The sequence below is a fragment of the Patagioenas fasciata genome, chromosome Z (genome assembly GCF_037038585.1).
Source record: "Patagioenas fasciata isolate bPatFas1 chromosome Z, bPatFas1.hap1, whole genome shotgun sequence".
Lineage (NCBI taxonomy): Eukaryota > Metazoa > Chordata > Aves > Columbiformes > Columbidae > Patagioenas > Patagioenas fasciata.
In genome coordinates this window covers 3,424,339-3,439,516 of record NC_092560.1, presented here as the reverse complement: position 1 = coordinate 3,439,516, position 15,178 = coordinate 3,424,339, and the positions used below count along the sequence as shown (strand labels likewise).

The 15,178-nt window shown below is 35.7% G+C and overlaps 1 protein-coding gene across 3 annotated transcripts in view; it reads left to right on the top strand.

The window, feature by feature from the left end:
- ADGRV1 (adhesion G protein-coupled receptor V1) overlaps positions 1–15,178 on the top strand; it is a 275,120-nt gene that overhangs the window by 6,206 nt on the left and 253,736 nt on the right. For 2 of the 3 annotated variants that reach the window (XM_071801945.1, XM_071801944.1), the window contains exons 2-7: positions 5,136–5,320; positions 7,053–7,202; positions 7,567–7,662; positions 8,735–8,839; positions 10,279–10,392; positions 13,525–14,090. In XM_071801945.1, the coding sequence (XP_071658046.1) occupies positions 5,136–5,320; positions 7,053–7,202; positions 7,567–7,662; positions 8,735–8,839; positions 10,279–10,392; positions 13,525–14,090 (1,216 nt within the window). Of the gene's footprint in view, positions 1–2,362; positions 2,416–5,135; positions 5,321–7,052; positions 7,203–7,566; positions 7,663–8,734; positions 8,840–10,278; positions 10,393–13,524; positions 14,091–15,178 lie in introns of those variants that run through there. The other variant, XM_071801946.1, reaches the window with a different exon arrangement.

The window sequence follows — 15,178 nt, the reverse complement described above, 5'->3', positions numbered from 1 at the left end:
ACAGATAATACAATTTTTGATTTTTTTTTTTTAAATATTGCAACTGTTATCAAGCAAACAATCAGGAGAGTTGTTGATCCGTGTCAGTGTCATTAACCTCGACTGCAGATAAATGTCTGAGCAGCTGAGGCCGGTGCTGTGATGCTGTTTTGTCACAGCAGCAGTCGTGAACATGTAAGCAAGCAGCTGAGCCCAAAAACTTGATCAGTGAAAGCTGATCAAGGCATTTCCAGCACCTGGTAGTCTGCATTCATGCTTTGGCTACCACATTCCAACGCTAGTAATAAGGGGGATGATGGGCAGGCACCTGAAATGTCTCTGCAAATGAGAAAGACAGGAGACCCTGGAGAAGAATGGGAAGGAAAGGCATCGGTGACACTAAATAATGTGTGTGGAAATGGATGAGACTCTTGCCCCAAATGCTGCAATATCAGTGCAGTCCTGGCATGCAGACAAAGCTGTTGTTCTTGTGACTTGGGATTCTCAGGCTTTATCCACCTTGAAATGGGTTGAAGGCAAAAAAGGGATATAGGAAGATATTATTTTGAAATTGTGCCTCTGGAACACTCCAGTCTTTAATAGAGTGAGACACTTATCCCACATCTAAAACAACAAAATTGGAAATAAAAATGAAACAACAACCAACACATAGACTTGGGCAATACCCACTATACAAATGACAGGTTTTGCGGACACAGCTGTCGTGTCCTCCCTTGTGTATGTGTGAACTGCGGAAACTTCGAGGCAAAGAAAACCCCAACCTGAAATAAAATATTTCTCTGTTAATTCGGGATCATGGCAACAAAGAAGTTTAGTAAATCAAAGTTGTTGTAAATCCTATTGCTTTCCTAGGTCCTTCTCCAATACTGTTGTAAATGCCAGTGTTTCTGAGAAAGCCTAAAATAAAAAACGCTGAAAATATACACGTTTTTAGTATGCTTCTGCAACAGGTGCAGCAAGGGCAATGACCCTGTGGAACTTCTGGCTGTGTGCTGTTCCTGAGCGCTGCAGAGAATCCCCTCTTTACATATGAAAGAGCACACGCATCTCCCTGCCATTGTATCCAGCCAAAGATGCTGCTGGGCGCTGACATCTCCGCTGTGAACAGACTTCCCTCTGGCAACCATTGATGGCTGTAGCGCTGTGTTCCATGCAAAGTGCGGGACTTGCCCGCTTCCGAGTGTTCTACTTGTCTGGGTGTTTGTAATCACAGGGAGCAGAGACAAGGACGGGCAGTGAGAAGTGCATTTCCTTTACTGTGCCACATCCATGGACTTTAGTAATTTACAATGAGTTGTAGGTGATGAGCAGTAGTAATCAAGTTGTAGCTGCTTCAGCATAACCACTCGATTCCTCTGTTGACCAGCAACTGGGGTACAATGTACTCAATCCTCGTTGCATCTGTTTATTTGTTAGTGAGCTCCCCTATATTTTGCTATTCTCCATTCCATATCTGGCATTTTACACTCATTCCATTTCAGATTTGGAATCTTCCATTTCCCTTTTGATTTCTCCACAAGTTCCCCCACCCTTCAATGAAAAACAAACCGGGAGATCTTTTAATTCTAAAGGGCTTTGACTAAGTGCAGAAGCCAGTGTAAAAATCTGCAGAGAAAGACTTCTAATTCTTTATAGAAGTCTGCATGAAAGACCACACATGCTTTATAAACTTTAAAATCTTAATCCGAAATTTGTTCCAGAAACTGAGGGGAAAACAAACAAACAAACAAACAAACAAATCCTGGTGATTTATCATTTACAAGAAAAGCCAGTTTCACAAACCTACCTCTCCTTGGCTCCGGTTGGGCAATAGGTTGAAATGGTACTCCTCACATAATTTGTGATATTACTGTGGAAATAACTGTGTGGAATCAGCGTGTGCTTTGCTGAGTTCTACACTAGGATTGTGTATTTTCGGGGGAAACACAAGTATGCTTCAAAAAGTGCCATAAAATGCAGACTAAAAGAAAATATTAGTTACATAACATAACTCAGAATTCAGCATTACATTTATTTAAAAAGAAAATGGTTGAAGAATGTAGTTTTTAGGCTTTTAAGATTCTTAAATACCATTACAATGTCTAGATAATTTTTGAGAGGTAGTTTCCTTTGGTTTTGATGCCAGAAACCTTGATTATAAACCCCTTGAAAACATCCTTTAAGCCTCAGTATGTAGGATTTCTTTAAACTAGCACTGATACTACAAATCATTGCTTGAAATGGCTTTAGTCAGAACATAGTGACAGAATAGTTGGTCCATTGATTTGTGTGTGCTCTGAAGTTGTATAATATACCATTGCTTCTTGTTTCAAAAACAGTTATGTGACTTTGACTTATTAATCTATTTTAAAGCCTGACTGAATATCCTGGATTGAGAGAACTGAACTCAAACAAAGCGAGTTCATGTTTAATAAGGTAAAATACCGTGACCTATGATGTCTTTTCAGCTATTTGAATAAATTTGTTCTGCATTCTCTAACTATTAATTTATGCTATGTTTACCATCTTACATCAATTTTTGAAAACAATAATGCTTTTCAAAGTTAGGTTTGTACAAACAGAGTAAAAACTACTTTTGGCAGGCTGCACAAAGTAAATCTTAGTACAAATAATGTAACAAGGAAGAATACACACCAGCTGAATAATTGATGATATGATTGTGAAACCTCTCTTGTTCCACAGGGGTAATCCTATAGTTTTAGAAGGCTCTCTCGTAGAAGTAATAGAATTCAAGTAATTCTAAACTTTGTAATTTGCCCTCAAGGATCATGTTTTCAGTATTATTTACTAGAAGCATGTACCGTGGGAAGATATTTGTGAAGTCTATGACAAGGTAACAGCTAAAGCTAAAAGGTCAACAAATTCCTCAGTTTAGTATGGACAATTCCTGGATCTGCAGGCAGCGTAATTGTCCCAGAGCTTGCAAAGTTAGACAACTGCTCCCTTTCCAGATGGACGTTTTGTATTTTTCAGAACAGTTCTATATAAAAACAACAAAGGCATCTTGCACATTAATGCAGTTGACTTTGGAAATACTGACAATTTTAGATCCCAGGGCTTTTGCATATATATATATATATATATATATATATACATATATATATATATATAATCTCTGCTTCTTACTTTAAGTTTTTTCTGCACTAGAATGACTAAATAGATAGATATATAGGAATCAAGCACTGCTCCTGAAAATCTGCTATGCATTGAGTTCTCAACGAGGGCCATGGATACCTTGCAGGGCTGTGATCATGGTTGTAAAAGTTTATAGCAATGAGAAGTTCTGCAGCAAAATTATTTTACTGTGTGCCATTTTTGTTGGAAATAATGAAGCGCTGTCCAAATAGGTTGTATAATGGTTAGTTGTTTTGATAGCGAAAATGTTTAGTCCTGATTTTTTGCACTTGCTTACATTGCTCCCCTGTTTCTTCTGTGGTGTTGAGTAGGGCTAGGTGAATATTTTATTATAAGTAATTAAAATTGGCTAGTTTTGTCATCTCAGCAGTCTTTGCTTATAGGAATTCTGAGAGACACTGGTAGTTTTCTTGATTGTACTTTCATCCTATTTAATACGTCATGTCTGTGGATAATTTTTGTTCTTTACCTTGCTTCAAAACAGTTTATTCCAAGTCACAAATTTGGCCCTTGCCCAGATAGAATTTACTGTAAGATGAATCAAAGTCTTGAAGTCTTTCTAGGTTGTGTTAATTTTAGTGGAGTGAAGCCTGTTTTATTCTCTGTTTATTGCAAGATTAAAGCTGCCTGACGGTGTACAGAAAACACTCAGAATCTGCACTGAACCTCAGATATATTCTGATTACAAATTTGATCCGCACTTCACAAAAATACATTTCAATGAATGCATAACATTTTATGTTTCAGTGACCACTTGTGACTGAATATTCATTTAGTGCCAGTCATAAATAATGGAAACAAGTGCTTTGCAAACATGGCAGATCTTAAATATTATTTATATGCAAATACTAAAGTAATATATTCTGCATAGTTTATCCAACCATCATTGACCAGGTTTATCTGATAAGCATAACTTCTTGAAGCATAATTTTAAGCAAAGTGAAATTTTATTTATATGTGTAATCACATAATATTGTTTGTGTCTTTCGTAGAGAATTTTTTTAAAGTAACATTGTAAAATAGTGAAAGAAACCTGCTGAAAAAACACAATTCCATTAAAGACTCCTGCTGTAAAGCTTTTTGGTGTTCAGAGCACAACTTTTTTTCTCTTGGTTTGTTGAAAAATTGCTCAGAAATGACAGAAATTTGCTCCGTCAAGCACCCAAGTTCTCGGCTTTGGTCAGCACTGTACAATACGTATAACATAGCAGCTGTTTCCAATTTGTTGCACCAGAGCCTCTTAAAAATGTGTCTTTCACAGTATTGACACCTGATGACTTCACTGGACCTTAAACTTGTATTTTGCATTAAAAAAACTGGACTGCGATGTAAAGAGAAATAAACCACCTTAGTGTTACATTGTCTTGTCTTAACAAGAAAGAAAAACAAGACACAGTGCAGAAACAAATGAAAATCAAGATCTGGCCATACAAAGATTACAATGGCATTAAAATGTACCACAGTGATTCTCTATGACAAGAAAACGTGAAAGAATCATGGGGTAAGAGGGGCAGTGAAAAGAATCTCAAGCAAATATGCAAACATTTAAGAACATTTCGTGGTCCATCAGGTGTCAGAAGGTGGTCTATGGGATGGCTGCAAACATCCCTTTACCCGTCCTGCCGGTTCATGTTTGTTTCTAAAGAAAATCAAGAGTGCGAATAGAACTGCCGAACTTGAAGCTAATTATTTGTTGGCTGAAAATCAAAACAGTTGTGACAACGTGATTATTTTTTCTTAAAGAACTTACTTATTCCTCCACTTTAAAAAAAGTTTAGAAAATCATTAGATTAAAATAGAATTAAATATAGATGATAACTATGTTATCTGAGTTGGTTATAGCTGAGACTTGTGCATGTTTTCATCTAATTTCTGAAGCTCACAAGATAATCACGTATTTGAAAGGTTGAGAAGGGTTGACTGTATTGGTAATGTCAACTGGGAATGTTCAATGTATTTCAGATTCACGATTTATTAATTATTCTTTTATTTTTCTATAGGGATGCCCTCTACTTCTCTATTAGTTTACTTGCTTTTAGCATTACTCATCCATTTCACATCTGGGGAAACAGAAGTGAGGTTCAGCGGACAAACAGAATTTGTAGTTAATGAAACAAGTACAACTGTCATACGTCTTGTAATTGAACGGACAGGGAAGCCCGCTAACATCACAGCAATTGTGTCGGTAAGAAACTATGCCTTTTTTTCGCGGTGAATATTAATATCTTTCTGAAGTTTTTAATATTGGTGGTTTCTGTCAAGCCAGTGAGCAGGAGAGTGGTATTTCATTGGGACAATGCTTCGCTTTGAAGAAGCATCACCCAGTTTCTGTAACTGAGTAAGTTCTAGCTGGCGGCATCAACAGCTTCAAAATAATGGTGTAAATATATCCTACAGCTCAGGTACATGTCTAAACTGATATACTTGCTTGATTTTTATTGTGGCTGTGAGCTCATGCTGAAAATGTGGATATACAACATTTTTTCCTTTTCCAGATTGCTATAGAACCTGCAGTTTGATAACTGCTCCACTGAGTCAGCTTTCATTTTGAATTCAAAAAATTCCATTGTGCAGTTCATTTGGGCACTGGAGTTGCTGTTTTTTCATGATTTCCTCTATTTCTTAGCTGCTATTAACCGTGATTCCTTTTAAAATTTAAACTCCTTAGAGCGCGCTGTCCTATATGTGTATAGAGTAAGATGCTGTGTGGTACAAGTAGTGCATGGGAACACACCAGTGTAACAGAGGAGATGCACTGCTTATGAATTTCTACAGTCTGTAGACATAAGAAATTATCTGTGTTCCCACACAATATTTTATTCAGCTATAACTAAATATTAAAAAATATATGCCTTAGAAATTACAAGGAATAGAGGTTGATCTGTAAGGATTTCACACTTCGTTGACATCTGAGGAGAAAACTTTGAGAGAATGTGACCATACTTTGAAACCAAAGCTCTTTACAAGCAGAGTAATTTAGTTTCCTTATTAAAGAGATGAAATTCCAAGATTTGTTTCTAATGTATTTTGAGCAACTTTTTAGGAAGATGCTTATAGCCTGTTTTTTTTAAGGGCTTTTTGGTAAGTCTGGTGTTGTATCAGATGGCACATAAATGTAGTTGCCAGTATGTCCAATAGCCTTTTTCACAATGGTTCATTGAGGCCTTTAGTGATTGAGGAATCCCTAAAATTCTGTGATTCTGTGATTTTGTGTGACAGCAGTTTCAGGTGTGCCAGCTGTGCTGGTTGAGTTGTTTCTCCCCGTTTAGTCTCAGATCCCAGCTGTGAACTTAACCCAGACGCTTTGCTGTCCTGACACTGCTGCCTTTGTAATCTCGCCTCAAACTGCCTTCTTACAGTGGAATCAGTGGGATTTCCTTTTGTTGACTGAAATAAAAGCGGGGATGCTCATTATAGAAGAATTCATCTTGCCAGATTTGGCAATCAAAATGTTAATCTGGGTTAAAAGCCTAAACTGCTTCTAGTCCCTAGACTTAGACAGCAAGGCATAGGGCATTACATTTTAAGGTAATTTTAATTCAGGTAGGGTACTATGAAGTGTACAGATCTGTGCTAGGACTAGTTTTTCCATTAAAACCCTGATCATATGATGCAGTATGCAAAAGATAACCAATTGTGAGGCAGGAAGTCATAAATTATTCAGAATAAAGTATTGTGGTTGTTGTTTTGTTTTACTTTGTTTTGTTTTTCCTTTTTCATCCTGGTAACTCAGCATGGATACATGGGGCTATTATCTATACCTTCTGTCCAGAAAATAACTGTATGACAACAGGGGTAATTGCAGGAAGAATTCTGCCCAAAGAAGAGTGTTTGAAGTGTGTTAAATGAGTCCAGAAAAATATTATAGAAGACAGTGGGGAAGAAAGAGATGGCATTTAGTTGTGTATTTATTGCAGATTGATGGGGAAAACACAGGAGACTTTTTCGACACATATGCAGCTGCATTTATACCCGACACAGAAACAAACCGAACAGTGTATATATCTGTCTGTGATGATGATCTTCCAGAGGCTGATGAGACATTCACATTTTACTTGACACTACCAGTAAGTCTCAATCTTTCAATATATCTGTTTCTCAGAAAATGGTGGGTAATCTGGCGTAAATGAGTGGTATTCCATAGCTTTCAATGTGTTCCCCATTGCTGTTGTGTCATTAATAGATTGCCAAACTAGGAGTGATCATTTACAAAGTTTACTTCAAGCACCTTGTTGTTGACTGTATACAGCATCTTTCCTCAATAATTAAGAATTATTTTGGTATATTCTATTGGCTTAAATAATTTTCATTGTAATATATAATAAAAAGACCTACAATTTTAGGCTACACCCTTAAAAGGCATTATAATCAAAATGTGTGGTTTTTGCCCATTACCATATTTAATATCTTGTCTGTTTGTTTTAATTTTAGAAACCATCTGCAAGGATAAAGCTTGGCTCACCCAAGTCTGTCACTGTAACAATCTTATCAAATGACAATGCCTTTGGAATAATTTCTTTTAACATGGTATGGCTTTTTATATGATACTGATGAAAATATTAGAAAACATAAAGGTGAAATTTTCAAATATACTGGTTAGTTATTCAACTGAATCCCTTGAGAATTGTTTCTGAGGTAATTCATGCATATGCATGTAATTAATACATATATGCAGCTTTAATACTTCTATATATTTTTAGGTTTTGAGATGTAGTCTGCCACCTTCACACTTGGGTGAATATTGATATGGCTTATCTTAAATATAAAACTTTTAAAAGTTATTTGGTCCCACTGTCTCTCATCTATAAGATCTAAACACAGTAGGGAAGAAGTAAGGAGTAATACCGTAGGAAACTTAAAGATGTGCTTTGGAAATCTTGAGAATATATACATTTCCCATCTTCAGTGAGCAATTTCATATGTACTTCTCAAGCTTGAGAGAGCAGTATCATGATATGAACATTGTAAAGCACCTTCCACAATAAGACCCTGGTGTGACTCTCGTGGTGTGGAGGATATTTGCAATAATACAGAGCTTGTGTTCATAGAAGGAGAAACTGTGCCTATTGCCAGCATTATGACAATTTAATATTTGTCGAGGAATTTCCTGAAAAAGCACAAAAACATGAGAAATTTTGCACTCCAGCACTAAGCCATGCTACTCCCTGAACTGGTGTAATTCTTTGAAACCTCTCAGCTACAACACTTTGATAGACAGATTCCATTTATAGCTAGTTATCCAATAAATGGCTTTTTAATGGAGAAAACCTATTTTTAATGGGGTTAGGAACTCCTATAAATACCAGTGCCAATATGCCAGTGCTTCGTGTATATTGACTGTGTTAATTTACCAAAAAACCCCACCCAAAACACAACACTCTACTTGCATAATTTATGATAATTTTTTTAAACTAAAACATTTGAAGCTTTTTATTAGCTGAACTAATTGGTTGCTAGGAAATCTGTGCCATCAGTGGACTGGTTTGCAGATTGGATTAATTTGTCTGTGGGAGTTTGGTATTTCTATGGCAACAGTTTCTCCCCTGTGCTGTGATATTTGATCTGTGCCTGATTGCCTGTCTCTTTTCTTCCTCATTAGTCTGACTTAATCACAGTGAATGAGCCCAGGGGCAGAAATGAATTTGTGCCTCTCACTCTAATTAGGGAGAGGGGAACGTATGGGACGGTCATCGTAACTTTTGAGGTGAGTTTATTAAAAAAGCTTCGTACCTTCATCTGTTAGATTAAACTGTAAAGCCAAAATATTAACTTATCAAACTGTTTATAAAAGAGAGGCAAAATACCTTTGTCTACTTTTGTGAAATCTGTTTCATAAAATGGAAAGATGCTATCTGTGAAATGGAAAATACTGTAATTATCTGACTGTTTAATTGAGAGAAAATTAGGATGTACTAGAGAAAACTGACTATTCTCCATCATATAGGAAGATATTTGAGGCAGCATTAGTTGTTGTTACCAAAAAACAATGTGCGTTAAGTTTGTAAGAAATGTCTTATTTAATATTTCTTCAAACTTTATCTACATTTTACAACTAAACATCTGAGAGAGTCTTTAATGCTTGTGCCACCTTTTGAACGTTTAAGTATAACAGCTCCATATTTAGTGAAATTCTGTATCTGTAAGAGTGCAGTTTGAATCCTCAGAAATGAAACCACTCATGTTGAATATTTAGGCCATTATTTATGGAGCTGATTTAAATGTGATACAGTTATTGCCTTCATCTATCCGTCTATCTATCTATCTATCTATCTATCTATCTATCTATCTATCTATCTATCTATCATGTATTTATCTATCTATCATCATCTATCCTTATCTAGCTCTGATTCTACTACATAATTTAAACTTATATACAAATTATTTCATATAGTTATTTCTTTATCATTTGTCTAGTTTTATACATCACCAAGGGTTTAATCTAGGCCTGTCAAAATCTGAAAAGATTTATGCTGGATTTTATTGCACACTAGATACAGCATGTATAGTTAAACTACAGAATGAGATGATTATCTGTGTAATTTATTTCAGATCTATTTATTTTAAGATCTCTTAAATTTTGCTATCTGCTTAATCAATCAGATAGATCTCACAGTGTAGTTTATAGGTTGAAAAATATTAACAAGATTTTCTAAAAAGAAAATCACTATATTGCCTCTAAGTGGTTTCCTAGTCTTTTAGCTTTTACTATTAAATGTAATATCCTTCATAACACATGTCAAGATGAAAAATACACAACATCAGAAACCACTATTATTTTGTCTTGGAAGTTATTATGAAATACTAGTGATTTAAATTAAATTATAATGAATTTCCTTTCTGTCATGTACAAGAGTCAATTACGCTTCAGTAGAGTCCTCCAAAGAGTCCTCATACACCTATATGGAATAATTTTCTTCCTCTTTTTCTGGCGATACATAATTTCTTCAGAGTGGTTACTCTGATTTACTCCATCTGCCAAAAAAAGGCAGATTTTCACAACAGAATCTGTGTGCCTGTGAGCAGGAGACTGAATAGACTGTCATTTGTTATGCATGTCACACACTGAATATTGATTATTGCTCTTGCACTAGGTTTGTGTTCCTGTTTTATGTATTTCTTATTGTACAAATCAATTCTTTGCAGATAGAAGATGGACCAAACCCAGCTGAAGAAGATTTCAGTCCAGCTAGGGGAAATATTACATTTTCCCCTGGGCGATCAATGCTGATTTATAATTTAACCGTGCTTGATGATCAGGTAAGAAAAAGCTGACTTCATTTTCGGTTTGGATGTGTAGAGGGTTAACTGCTTTTCTGGAGAGATGTAGAGTACTAAGTTACAAAAACGGTTGGCTTAAAGAGGGTTAAAAGTGCTTCTGCTTAATAAAGTGATGTTAAATCTGTGGGGGTCTCATTTTTACTCCTTCTAATGCAACCTCTGTAATTCTTATCAGTGAATATGTTTAGTTTCTGAATATATCCTGGCCGCTCTGACTAGCCCTGCAGTAAGTGTATGAATAATCAGGAAAGAATTATACTTACTAATGAGGTCCTTGTTGTATGCCCAAGGATGATGCTCGTGAACTAGATAGAGGTTTATCTCTTAGACTATCCCTCCCATATTTAACTTTTCTCTATTTCTTTTTAAATGTGCTCTGCTTTTCCCTAATTGTCCACCTTGCAAATCAAGCTATGTTTGCATAATGAACTCAGGTTCTCCTTTTTGTCTTTATTAATGGTTTAGGCAAAAGGAACCTGATGATAACATTGCTTACATGATGAATTTGTGATTGCCTCCTCAGTGATGCCAGTGCAGCTCCTTTGCCTTCAGTGCACAAGAATCCAGTTCATTCTTTGTTAAAAGCCTCTCACTCATGTGAAGAGCAGACATGTTTTGTTTGCCACTAAAGAAAGAATAGAACACATCGAATATTCACAGACAAATGATAGATTGAAAAAATGTATGTGTTTTTATGGAGAAATGTTTCTGGGCAGAAACATATTTTAAAAAATAATTCTAAAAATATATAAGATTCCTAAAAGAAACATGCACTGGGTGATAATTAAAAATCTTGATGTTTTGGATTGGTCTTCAAAAAAAGTATACTCCTTATTTCAGAGTAAACAAAAGATTTTCTTCTGCTTTTCAATTTGAGATATTCATTTTTCTTGCACATGGTTTTATTTTGTTTTATTTTGTTTTATTTTATTTTATTTTATTTATTTTATTTTTCTCTATTATGAGGATAAGATGGAAAATAGAGGCACCTACACAATTAAATATAATGCAGAGCAACTTAAGGAAATTCACACACAAAAAAATCATAGGGATAAAGTGCACGTCTCAGAAGTGAGCAACTTTAAAGCAAATTTTTTACATATATTTTTAATGTTAAGAGATTGTGCCAAACTGATGTGTAGAAACATCTCTTTCGGATTAGATGCAATATTTCTGTGACTTAAGCACAGAATGAAATAGTTCGGCTTTTTAAGAGCATGTGTTTTTTGTTTTCCTCTGAGAAACGCTCTCGAAGTTCCATTTCTCAGAGTTTGATTTGTACAGGTGTGGCTGGTCCACTCAGTGAAAGGCTTTCACAGGCATTCATGGAAGTTGAATTTCATGTAAAATGCCTTCGTTGTTGATGATGATGATGATGGTGCAATTCACATAAATCCAATGTTACCCTCAAAACTTAGTCTGAGCTTTTAAGATCTGAAGCTAGGAAGAACAACGGAACCAGTATTTGTCTGAATTGACTAGCCCTTTTCCTAGGGAAATTAGGGGACTGCAGCTCTGATCTCCACAACTCTGTGTTCATAGTAATTTCATTGTATACATTTCATTTTTTAGCAAGGAGTAATGGAGGCTTTGTTAAGAGCAAATGAAAGAGATGAGGCAGCACTGGAAATCCTTTATAATATTGTCTTTGAGGTTTGACTGTTTTTTGTGTTGGTCAATCATGGTGCCATTAAGAACTCCAGAATGCACCACTGATGCGAGATATTAAGATGTAAACTACAGCTATGATTGTACATACACTTTGTCTGTCTCTTAAATGTATACTTTATGGCGTATTAATTAGTGAACGAAACGAAATGTAAGTTAGCATCTCTTCTGATATGGTAAAATAACCATTGTATCTCAGTATAGGAAAGAGGTGACTGAAAGCTTCCAAATCACACATTGACAAAACAATCCTGCATCAGTCAACAACACTACACAAGTTTAAGTGCCAAGAGCCGAAAAAGGGACGGATTTGGCACCAGCTATAAAAGCAGTTGCATGCCCGATGTCTGAGCCCTAGAAAAGGATCTGAGGGTGGCCAATTAATAAATGAGTGTGAAAGAGAAGAAGTATTGGACAGCAGGGTTTTCAGAGCTTTTTTAATTCGGTAAACAAAAGCGCATGAAAAGGATTTGTCAACTTTATAGCAGAGTATTAACTATTAGCAAAAAATAAGTAGTTTTGTCCTGGAATTCCTCTCAGAAGCAAATAAGACTAGTTTCCAGGAGTCAACAAGAAGGATGAGATGCAGACATCATAACTAATTTTTAAAGATTTACCTTTCACCTATAGGTATTAATAAATCAGCCCTATTTTTCAGTTAAATAGGTTTAACAGATCAAGAATTGGAAAATAAAACGTAGCAATATAAATCAAAAATCTCATCCTTAAGTTCTGCACTTCGTGGTTTACAAACCATTCATTCTTTGTTGTCTGCCACATCAGTTATTGAAGAAGAAACAGCCAAAAGTGAAATGTAGTTTTAAACAGTCATCTTGTAGAAATTGCAGAGATTAATCAGTCGCTAAGCACCAGAAAACACTTTGATCTGTGACTGAAATATTCTCTAGGGACGTGGCTGTGTCTGAATGTAGGTTGTGTTCCTTTTCCAGTTGTGTAGGAATAGACGGGCCAAGGTAGGTTGTGTTTGTAAGTTGCTCCTGTATTCCCTCAGGCATGCACAGAGGTTAATCAGTGTCAACATTGGGAAATCAAGAGATAAATCTAAATAACATGGGGAACACTTGTTTCCGAATAGAGGTGGCCTCCAAGAGTAGAGTTTGGATTTCCTCATAGTCTCATAGCTGGAAAGATCAATTTTTTTATGACTGTTGCCTGGTTCTTGGTTTCATTTTGTTTGTCTTACTGCCAGAGCACAGAAGTAAGTTGCAGGAAATGGAAATACTCATTTTTGAGAAGGGATTTCAGCCAAAGTTAGAAGACTTCTCGCCTGTTTGTTTTAATATCAAACAGGCTGTCAAGTTTGTATTATTTCCCTTTTCTGCAAAATATGTAAAACGTACTTCTCAGAGTGTTCTGCATGAATTTGAAATGTGATTTACATCCACTTGTTAATGTTTTTTTTTTTTTAAATTTATTTTCCAGATACCTGAAAATGATGAATTGTTTGTTGTTCATCTGAGGAGCGTGGAAGGAGGGGCTGAAATCAACCACACAAAAAATTCCGTTCAGATAATTATTAAGAAAAATGACAGCCCTGTGCGATTTGTTCAGAGTGCCTATATGGTGCCTGAGGAAGCTGATGTGCTGACAATTCAAGTGGTTCGTGGTAAGGACGACAGTGGAAAATTAATTGGACCTGATGAATGTGAAGTCTCTGTCACTTATGCCATTGTAACTGGGGATACAACAGCACACGCACAGCTTAACGTAGACTTCCTAGATCTACAGCCAAATACGACTATTGTTTTCCCACCTCGAGTTTATGAAACGTATATGAAATTTAAGATCCTTGATGATGCCATACCAGAAATTGCTGAGACTTTTCAGGTTGTGCTTCTTAAGGACACTTTGCAGGGAGATGCTGTTTTGGTTAATCCATGCGTTGTTCACGTCACCATCCAGCCGAATGATAAACCCTATGGAGTGCTATCAATCAACAGTATCCTGTTTGCTCAGACTGTTATCATTGATGAAGACCAAATTTCAAGGTACTACAGATCTAGTATCTAGTCAGTTTAAGAGATTTGTTTTGTGTTGTTAAGCATCCGCAGCATTTCATTGAAAATAATCATAAAAACACCAGTGAAATTTTTATGTAAAAATCACCTAGTGTGCTGTCGTTATTACCAACTATATCTACAATTATTTCAAGGGAGTGAGAATGTCTGATTATACAGGAAATATTTTATTATTTATGAACTCTATATAAAAACTGTAAATATTTAATCACATCATTGGAACACTGCAAAACTATTAATCTAAAGGCAGGATCAATGAAGTTGTGCTGCTGCCACACACCGGTTCATACAAGTGGGAAATAGATTTCTGGTTTCTTTCTCTGATACATCTTTGTATTTACTATATATAAAATCAGTCTCTTGTGAAAGAAAAAAAAGGTCTTGTGTGTCTCCCCTGAAATACTCGCCTTAAACTTAACAGTAATTTAAATATTTGTAATTTTACAGAGAGGTTAAAATCAAAGCTCTGTACAAATTTTACAGGCAGGACTGATAAACAATATTGACGGTCTCAATAAAAATGTCCACTGCTCGCTATTGGTGGTATTTCATACCGAGAAACAATGCATCCAGCTGTCATATTATGAGCAATTTAAAAATAATATTTTATAGTATGTAGAGCCCAACAGTTCAGTCTTAATCTGCCTTATATACAGTAAAGAAATAAATCTTGCTTTCTAAAAGTTTGAAAGTAATGATTCCCAGATATTTTGTTGTAGTATAGTGCTTGTCAGATGCAGAAAACATGACATGTCCAGTATCAGGAATATTGATAACTTAATATTTCATCACAGAGGCAAATAGTTCATTCAGAATCATTATTTAAGTGTTCGTGCCTGACAACTGTATTTTGACATAGTTTGTAAAATGCTGTAGAAATTAATAGAGAAAAAGTTCCCTGAAATTTGACTTGCATTTCTGAAGACAGATGTGAAAAATGCTGAGTCTCCACTTGTCAGTATCTTTCTCTCTGTAAACAAAATAAGTCCTAACAAATATCTGCAAAGACATTACAGAAAGCTCGTGAGTAAGCACTCTAAGGAAAATATTACATGTGT